Genomic DNA, 10,215 nt, shown 5'->3' with positions numbered 1-10,215 from the left:
CCTGTGGGGTCCACAGATCCTGAGGTGTTCAAGGATTTACATCCCTGCACCCATGGCAGGAATGGAGATGCTTCTTCCATGTAAATTGGAATTAGGTGCAGTAAAGTCACCAAGCAATCTCCTTGCATTATTATTATTTTCGGCTGCCATCTCCTCTTCCTGTTCGAAAATTTCTGAAAGGTTATCTCTGGATTGTTGTATTTTAGCTTCTCTTAATTTTCTCTTCAGAGTCCTTTCAGGTTCTGGATCCGCTTCAACAAGAATGTTCTTATCCTTGCTCCTGCTCATATGACAAAGAAGAGGGCACAGAAAAAATAATAATAATAGGGATCCTCTTTACCACAGTATAAAGGTCCTTGTGTGAGTAGAAGAAAAGAAGAAGAGGAAATTCGAACACAGATGGAAGAGGGGATTCGAATTTAGTGAGTGATGTGAGATGAAGAGAAGTGTTGGTAGATGAATAAATAAAATAGAAGTAGATGAGAGAGAGAGAATTTTTCGAAAATTATTTTTGAAAAAGAGTTAGTGATTTTCAAAAATAGTTTTTGAAAAATGTTAGTAATTTTTGAAAATTAAGATTTAAAAATTAAAATAATTAATAAATTAAAAAGAAATTTTGAAAAAGGGGGAAGATATTTTCGAAAATGAGAGGTTATTGTTATTTTCGAAAATTTGGTATAAAAATAAGAAAAAGATTTTTGAAAAATATTTTTGGAATTTTCAAAAATAACTAAGAATTTTGAAAAAAGATTTGATTTTTGAAAAAGATTTTGAAAAGGATAAGATTTTCAAATTGAAAATTTGATTTGACTCATAAGAAACAAATTGATTTTTAAAAATTTTTGAAAAAGTCAATCCAAATTTTCGAATTTGATGAGAGAAAAAGGGAAAGATATTTTTTTTTATTTTTGAATTTTTATGATGAGAGAGAAAAACAACAAAAAGACTCAATGCATGAAAATTTTGAATCAAAACAATGAATGCATGCATGAATGATATGAATGTCAAGATGAACACCAAGAACACTTTGAATGTCATGATGAACATCAAGAACATATTTTTGAAAAAAAATTTTAATGCAAAGAAAACATGCAAGACACCAAACTTAGAATTCTTTAATGCTTAGACACTAAGAATTCAAGAATGCATATGATAAACATGAAAAGACACAAAACAAAACATCATCAAGATCAAACAAGAAGACTTACCAAGAACAACTTGAAGATCATGAAGAACACTATGAATGCATGATATTTTCGAAAAATGCAAGATGCATATGCAAGTGCCACCAAACTTATAACATGACTCAAGACTCAAACAAGAAACACAAAAAATGTTTTTGATTTTTATGATTTTCTAATTTTTTTTTTGGATTTTTTCGAAAATTATATGAAAAAGGAAAATAAGGATTCCAAAATTTTTAATATGAATTCCAGGAATCTTGCATTGTTAGTCTAAAGCTTCAGTCCAGGAATTAGACATGGCTCCCTAGCCAGCCAAGCTTTCAATGAAAGCTCCGGTCCAAAACACTAGACATGGCCAATGGCCAGCCAAGCTTTAGCATGTAAATCAGGAACAGCAGCAGGTGGATTAACAACAACTAGCTAGCTCTTGATAACAAATTGCTGCCTCAGTCCAAATAAATTTAGCCATGGCTTTACAGCCAGCCAGGCTTCGCATGCTTCGTGAAACACTAGAATTTATTCTTAAAAATTTTGAATCTAAATATATTATTTTATTTTTGAAAACATCTTTATTTTTTTTCAAAAACAGATGAGAAATTTTTGAAATATTTTTGAAAAATTTTTTTGAAAAGAAAACAAAAAAGAAAATTACCTAATCTGAGCAACAAGATGAACCGTCAATTGTCCATACTCAAACAATCCCCGGCAACGGCGCCAAAAACTTGGTGTTGTTGCCGGATCCAAACTTGGCACTGATGTTACCAGACCAAAAGCTTGCCAAAAACTCAAACAATCCCCGGCAACGGCGCCAAAAACTTGGTACGCGGAATCGTGATTACACTTTAATTATGTAAAATTCATTGCTCTTTCTTTCCCTGGAAATGGCGCCAAAAACATGATGCCAAGACCATGGTTCAAAACTCCGTGTAACTAACCAGCAAGTGCACTGGGTCGTCCAAGTAGTACGCATGCCGAGGAGGATTTTCAAGAAGTGTACATATGCATAGAGGTGTGCATATGCATAGGAGTAAAATTTTCCAATTCTGCTCGTTTACACAAGACGTGCGAATCCTCTCAATAGAATACACTTCCAACGTGTGCGTGCGCACAAGGCTGTGCGCGCGCACAGCTTGCAAAACTTCATTGGTTGTGTGTTCACACAGAGCGTGCTAGCGCTCCCAACAGTAGCCATATCCCCGTGTGTGCGTGCGCACACAAACCAGAAATCACAAATTCCGCAATATTCACAGAATTCAGATTTCAGACACCAACTTTCAACGATCATATCTTTCTCTACAAAATTTAGATTTTCACAAAATTTATACCGTTTTAAAGCTTTTTAAATTATCTTTCATTTGATATAAAATGCATTCAATTTCAAAAACTGTAGCTCAAGATATGATCCGTCAAAATTTACTAAAAATCCATTTTTACCAAAGTTCACTAAATTTTCAACTTACCAACATTTCCAACCAAAACCAAACCAAAACTACTCCAAGCTCCAATATACCTCATAACTTACCTCTTCTGCCACAAATCACCATTTACACCAATTTCCATTCACATTATATATTCCTCAACCTCAATTTATCAATTATTTCACACTAAAACATTTTTCACCCAACACAATCACCCATCATCATTATATCACCACAATCATCATTATCAATCTCAATATAAATCTTCAACACCATATTATCAACATCAACATTACAATTCATCAAAATAACCCAAATCATCAAATCATCATACATCATCATACAACAATTCAACAACCAATTTAATCTAGTCCTATCATATGGGTCACAAGCCTAAGTGTCCAGAAATATTATATATTACATAGAGAAAATTGAAACCCTACCTTGGCTGATTTCCAATATGCACTAAAACCCAATTTGAGTGCAATCAAGCTTCCAAACACATCCAAGCCACCAATTCAACTCCAAAGCTCCAAGTAAATGCCAATAATCACAACTTCAAGCTATATATATACACGCAATTCATAGCTAATTGGTGCATGAAATCACAATCACACTTTTGCAATTCCGCACAACTAACTAGCAAGTGCACTGGGTCGTCCAAGTAATACCTTACGTGAGTAAGGGTCGATCCCACGGAGATTGTCGGCTTGAAACAAGCTATGGTTATCTTGTAACTCTTAGTCAGGATATCAATAATTCTCAGATTTAATTGTAAAAAGTAGAAGAACATGAAATAAATACTTGTTATGCAGTAATGGAGAATAGGTTGAGGTTTTGAAGATGCTTTGTCTTCTGAATCTCTGCTTTCCTACTGTCTTCTTCTTCATGCACGCAAGGCTCCTTCCATGGCAAGATTTATGTTGGGCATCACCGTTGTCAATGGCTACTTCCCGTCCTCTCACTGAAAATGTTCCAAATGCGCTGTCACCGCACGGCTAATCATCTGTCGGTTCTCGATCATGTCGGAATAAGATCCATTGATCCTTTTGCGTCTGTCACTACGCCCAACACTCGCGATTTTGAAGCTCATCACAGCCATCCCTTCCCAGATCCTACTCAGAATACAACAGACAAGGTTTAGACGTTCCGGATCTCAGGAATGGCCGCCAATAATTCTAGCTTATACCACGAAGACTCTGATCTGAATCATGAGGCTAAGAGATATTCATTCAATCTAAGATAAAACGGAGGTGGTTGTCAGGCACGCGTTCATAGGTGAGAATGATGATGAGTGTCACGGATCATCACATTCATCAGGTTGAAGTGCGAATGAATATCTTAGAATAGAAACAAGCATGATAGAATGGAAAACGGTAGTAATTGCATTAATTCATGAAGAACAGCAGAGCTCCTCACCCCCAACAATGGGGTTTAGAGACTCATGCCGTAGAAGATACAATATGAAACGTGTAAAATGTCATGAGGTACAAGATGAATTACTAAAAGTAGTTTTTATAGTAAACTAGTGACCTAGGGTTACAGAAAATGAGTAAGCTAGGGTGTTTAGTGTAAAAATCCACTTCTGGGGCCCACTTGGTGTGTGCTTAGGCTGAGCATTGAAGCTTTCATGTGTAGAGACTTTTCTAGGAGTTAAACGCCAGCTTTTGTGCCAGTTTGGGCGTTTAACTCCAGCTTTTATGCCAGTTCTGGTGTTAAACGCCAGAATTCTTAAGCTGACTTGGAACGCCAGTTTGGGCCATCAAATCTTGGGCAAAGTATGGAGTATTATAGATTTCTGGAAAGCCCAGGATGTCTACTTTCCAATACAATTAGGAGCGTGCCAATTGGGCTTCTGTAGCTCCAGAAAATCTACTTCGAGTGCAGGGAGGTCAAAATCCAACAGCATCTCCAATCCTTTTTCAGCCTCTGAATCAGATTTTTACTCAGGTCCCTCAATTTTAGCCAGAAAATACCTGAAATCACAGAAAAATATGCAAACTCATAGTAAAGTCCAAAAAATTGAATTTTAAATAAAAACTAATAAAAATATAATAAAAACTAACTAAAATATACTAAAAACATAATAAAAACAGTGCCAAAAAGCGTATAAATTATCCACTCATCACTAATTAACCTAGGGTTCATTATAATCACAATTTCACAAGGGTTAAGAATAACACACCTTACCCAAAAGTTTTGGAAGCAAAACCCAATAGATTCCTCGAGCTAGATTGATCCTAAACACATCAAAACACCAAAATCTCAAAAACCCCAAACACTAGATTTTCGAATTTTTGAAGGAAAGGCTGAAAAAAGATTCATGATTTTCTTACCAGTTTCTTGGATGGGTTTTGTAGAGCTTTTCGTGCTAATCGCGTTGCCGCAAACGGTGCGGCAATCGGAGTTTCGTAGCTCAAGATACAAGTAATTGAAGAAGAGGATGAATAGTGTATTCTCTCTTCCTCAATGCAGCTGCTAGGGTTGTGTTCATGTGTGTTATGATGCTAAAATGGGTCAAATTAGGTGTTTATATATGTTGGGTTTGGGCCCAACTTGGGCTCGGTCCAACTTGTTAGCGTTTTTAGCCCGTTTAGCCCAATTTCGGGCCAAACCTTTAAAATTAACGCCTGGTGTTCGACTCTAAATATTTTCCTAAGGTTTTCTACTATTTTTAATTATTCTCGCACAGTACCAGACAGACTTAAATTGGTTCAGCTGGTTCATCTGCCAGTTCGAGTTTTTATGCGGCTTTTTGTAGAAAATTACATTTTCTGACTCAGAAAAATCTACTGAGTCCAAAAATCATATTTAATTTCCCTAATTCTCACTCTAAATTTTCGGAACCCAATTTGGGCAATTTAATTATTTAATTGAATGGTTAATTAATCTCGGTTCTTACATTCTCCCCACCAAATAAGAAATTTTGCCCTCAAAATTTAGTGGTTACCTGAGAATAACTCGGGATAATCCTTCCGCATTTTGGACTCCAATTCCCAAGTATGCTCTTCCACTCCTGCTCGCTTCCAAGCCACTTTAACCAACTAATCTTCCTTTCCTCACAGCTTCTTTACACTAGTGTCGTCAATACGCATTGGTGTTACTCGAAATGTCAAGTTCTCCCTCAACTCGATCGACTTGGGCTCTAACACATGAGCCGCATCCGGCGTGTACTTACAGAGTTGTGACACATGGAATACGTCATGCAAGTTAGACAAGTGAGGTGGGAAAGCTACTTGATATACCACTGGCCCAAATGGCCTCTGAATCTCAAACGGTCCTATGAACCTTGGATTCATCTTCTTGGTTTTAATCGCTCTTCCAATCCCAGTTGTCAATGTAACCCTCAGAAATACATGCTCTCCCACTTCAAATTCCAACGGTTTTCTCCTCTGATCCGCATAACTCTTCTGTCGACTCAGTGCAGTTAGAATTCTAGCTCGAATCTTCTTAATCTTCTCCATAGTCTCTGCTACCAAATCAGGACCCAAAGCACTTGCTTCACCACTTTCATACCAAAAAAGTGGAGATTGGCACTTCCGTCCATACTCATATGGAGCCATCCCAATGCTCGCACGAAAGCTATTATTGTACACAAACTCCACCAATGGCATGTAACGGTCCCAACTTCCAGGTTGATCCAAAACACATGCCCTTAGCATATCTTCCAACGTCTGAATAGTCCTTTCCGATTGTCCATCCGTTTGTGGATGATATGCGGTGCTGAGACATAGTCTCGTACCGAAAGCTCTTTGGAAAGCTCCCCAAAACCTTGATGCGAATCGGGGATCACGGTCCGACACTATGCTCGATGGCACACCGTGTAACCTTAAGATCTCCTTGATGAACAACCTTGCCAATTCCTCCAACGAATAGTTTACTCGGATAGGTAGGAAATGAGCGGACTTGGTTAAGCGATCCACGATCACCCAAACCGCATCAAATCCCGACCTAGTACTCGGTAAACCGGTCATAAAATCCATTGCAATTCCTTCCCACTTCCACTGACGAATATCAAGTGGCTGTAACATTCCCGATAGTTTTTGATGCTCTATCTTCACCTTCTAACACGTCAAACATTTAGATACAACTGTAGCTACATCATTTTTCATCCCAGGCCACCAGAACATCTTCTTTAGATCATAGTACATCTTTGTACTTCCTGGGTGAATGGAAAACCCATTGTTGTGAGCTTCCGATAACAAATCTTGTCTTAGACTCCCGACATTCGGCACACAAATTCTCCCTTTATACCTTCAAAATCCTTCATCACCCTTAGTAAACTCTCCATGCCTCTTCTTGCCAACCGGTTGAAATAATTGCTAAAGTCCTTGCTCATCTTGATGAGCCCTTTGAATCTCTGTTTTAAACCTACTTGAAATTTGCAACTGATTCAAACAAGCTTTTCTTGCTACTTTACCAATATCCAACTTGAGATTTACAAACTTATCCACCAACTCCTCTTCCTTGATTCTCATCCAGGCTATTGTTAAAGACTTCCGACTCAACGCGTCCACCACAACATTTGCCTTTCCAGGGTGATAACTCAGTTCAAAATCATAATCCTTAAGCAACTCCATCCACCTCCTCTGTCGCATATTAAGCTCTTTCTGATCAAAGTTGTACTTGAGACTCTTATGATTGGAAAAGATGCTAAACCTCACTCTGTATAAGTCGTGCCTCCAAATCTTCAATACAAACAGAATCGATGCTAATTCCAAGTCATGAGTTGGGTAATTTACCTCATGCGGTCTCAACTGACGTGATGTGTAAGCCACCACGTTTTCGTGTTGCATCAACACGCAACCCAAACCCTTCAGCAACGCATCACAATACACTTCAAACGGTTCGTGCGGTTCCGATAAGATTAAAACATGTGCTGAAGTTAACTTTTGTTTCAAGGTCTAAAAACTCTCCTCACACTCCGACGTCCACACAAACGGCACCTCCTTCCGGGTTAACTTGGTCATTGGTAATGCAATCCGGGAAAATCCCTCAATGAATCTCCGGTAATATCCAGCTAAGCCTAAGAAACTCCTGACCTCCGTCACCATTGTTGGTCTTCCCTATTCCATCACCGCCTCTACTTTCGAAGGATCTATGGCTATTCCTCCTTTGCTCACCACGTGTCCTAAGAACTTTACTTCCTCCTTCCAAAACTCGCATTTGGACAACTTAGCATACAATTTCCGCTCCTTTAAGGTTTGCAATATAATTCTCAAGTGTTCCTCATGCTCCTTCGTCGTCTTAGAATAAACTAAGATGTCATCTATGAAAATCACCATGAATTTGTCCAAAAAGGGACCGAATACTCTGTTCATGTAATCCATGAACACAGCAGGTGCATTCGTCAACCCAAAGGACATCACCGCAAACTCGTAGTGTCCATAGCGCGTCCTAAACGCAGTTTTTGGAATGTCATCCTCCTTCACCCTTATCTGATGATAACTGGATCTTATGTCAATCTTAGAAAATACTCCATCTCTTTACAATTGGTCCATCAAGTCGTTGATCCTAGGCAACGGGTACTTGTTTTTCACAGTCACTTTGTTCAGCTGTCGATAATCCACACAAAGTGGCATTCCTCCATTCTTCTTCTTCACCAATAAAACTGGCGCTCCCCATGGTGATACACTCGGTTGAATGAACCTCTTGTTCAGAAGCTCTTCCAACTGAGTCTTTAATTCTGCCAGCTCTATCGAAGCCATTCTATACGGCACAATCGATACTGGTCCGGCTCCTGGCACCAAGTCAATTACAAATTCAATCTTCCTTTGAGGTGAAAACTCAGGAATATCTTTTGGGAACACTTCCGGAAAGTCTCTAACAACCGAGATTTGATCTAACTTCTAATTATCACCTAACGCATTCGCAGCCAACAGTATATAACCCGAACACTCTTTTCCACTACAGTTCACCATTACAGAGTTCAGGTAATACCCCTCAGCTACCACTGCTCCATTTTCTCCTTCCGGCATAAACTGAATTGATCGCTCAAAGCAATCCAACAAAACCCGATTCTTTGACAACCAATCAAACCCCAAAATCATCTCCAACCCAACCATTGGTAAACAAATCAAATCATGCACAAAGTCTCTACCCTCTAGCTTGAAACCTACTTGCCTACAACCTGACCTAGTTACAACCGTCCGATGCAGAGTATGTACATGCAAATCAAATGCTAATTCTGACACTTTCAAGCCTAGTTTCTCAACTTTGCTAAATGAAATAAAAGAATGCGAAGCTCCAGTATCATATAATGCAACCAATGTTTTATCACCAATTAAGCATATACCTCTCATCAGAGGATCCGCCTTCGCTGCATCCTAGGCGTTCACAGTAAACACCCGACCTTGTTGGTTTTGGCCCACATTCTGAGTCCTCTTCCCACGAGTGCAATCTCTCGCAATGTGCCCAGGAAAGCCGCAGTGGAAGCAACCACCTATACCAATCTTGCAAGAGTCATTCGGATGAAAACACCCACAACGCACACATGTTAAATCCGGGAAAGCCTTACTCTGATTCCCTCTCCCTTTGGCATGCCGGTACTGATCATAAGTGTTCCTCTTGAAGCCTCCTTGACCTTGAGGCGCATATCCTCCTCTCTTAAAATTCTGACCCCTCGGCTGAAAGTACTTGCCACGTCCGCGGTTAGTGTTTCCCCCACGAGTGTCCCTTGATGAGGCCACCGTCTTTGTACATTCCTCAATAACCCTTGCCTTGTTCACAAGTTCGGAGAAGATCTGAATCTCCAAAGGAGCCACAGCAGTCATAATGGTATCCTTCAAGCCCCTTTGATACTTAATGCACTTCCAACTTTCATAGGTCTCTGGGGCACCCTGACATAGCCTAGAGAACCTACAAAGCTCCTCAAACCAATTAATGTAATCTGCCATAGACAAAGAGCCTTGCTTCAGCTGTATAAGCTCCAACTCCTTCGCTTCCCTTGCAGATTCAGAAAATTACTTCTTGTAAAAATCCATCTAGAATACATCCCAAGGAATGTCGGCATTCTGAAGCTGTAGCAAGCGGCATTCTCCTTGACACCAGTGCTGAGCCTCTCCCAAAAGCTAATACGCAGTAAACTCCACATACTGGTTGTTCGAAACATGCTATGCTTGTAACGCACGCTCCATGGCCTGAAACCAATTATCTGCTTCTGTACGATTGGTCGAACCTCTGAAACTTGGCAGATGAACCTTGAGAAATGTAGCCAAGGTCATCGGAGCACCTACCAAGTCATTATTGATTCCTTACCCATTATTATTCATGTTTCCATCACTGTTTCCGTTTCCAGCTGGTTGACCTAACCTCTGCACAGCTTGCAGAGTCGCAGCAGCATTCGCCTCCATGGTATTCGCAAGATTAGCCATTGCCGCCATGAACTCGGCATGGTTATCTGCCAGTCATTCATTTCCAGTCTCTCCTCGTGAACGAGTATGACCTCATCCGTGAGTAGCCATTAGGGTTCCTGTCTACACCAAACAATCGATATCAAGGTGATCAGTCTCAATATCAAAAGCCTAGTACTTCAATTATCCCAAAAGGTATTCACAAACAAGCATGCTATCCAATATCAATGAGATTACCTAAATAGCATCAAAGAAAAAGAC

The 10,215-nt window shown here is 39.5% G+C and overlaps 2 protein-coding genes across 2 annotated transcripts; both read right to left on the bottom strand.

Moving 5' to 3' along the window:
* LOC107615466 lies at positions 5,662-6,216 on the bottom strand. The gene has a single exon (XM_016317525.1). The coding sequence runs from the start codon at positions 6,214-6,216 to the stop codon at positions 5,662-5,664; it is 555 nt and encodes a 184-aa protein (XP_016173011.1).
* On the bottom strand, positions 8,929-9,375 carry LOC107615467 (cellular nucleic acid-binding protein-like). Its single transcript, XM_016317526.1, has one exon. It carries the CDS (start codon positions 9,373-9,375, stop codon positions 8,929-8,931), a length of 447 nt encoding a protein of 148 aa, XP_016173012.1.

This window comes from Arachis ipaensis, chromosome B09 (assembly GCF_000816755.2).
Source record: "Arachis ipaensis cultivar K30076 chromosome B09, Araip1.1, whole genome shotgun sequence".
Lineage (NCBI taxonomy): Eukaryota > Viridiplantae > Streptophyta > Magnoliopsida > Fabales > Fabaceae > Arachis > Arachis ipaensis.
The sequence above is the reverse complement of the archived record's forward strand: the minus strand, read 5'-3'. Positions and strand labels throughout refer to the sequence as shown.

What these genes read in the sequence shown, in the direction of transcription:
- LOC107615466 (XM_016317525.1), bottom strand. Translation starts at nt 6,216, where the DNA reads ATGCCATTGGTGGAGTTTGTGTACAATAATAGCTTTCGTGCGAGCATT.
- LOC107615467 (XM_016317526.1), bottom strand. Translation starts at nt 9,375, where the DNA reads ATGACTGCTGTGGCTCCTTTGGAGATTCAGATCTTCTCCGAACTTGTG.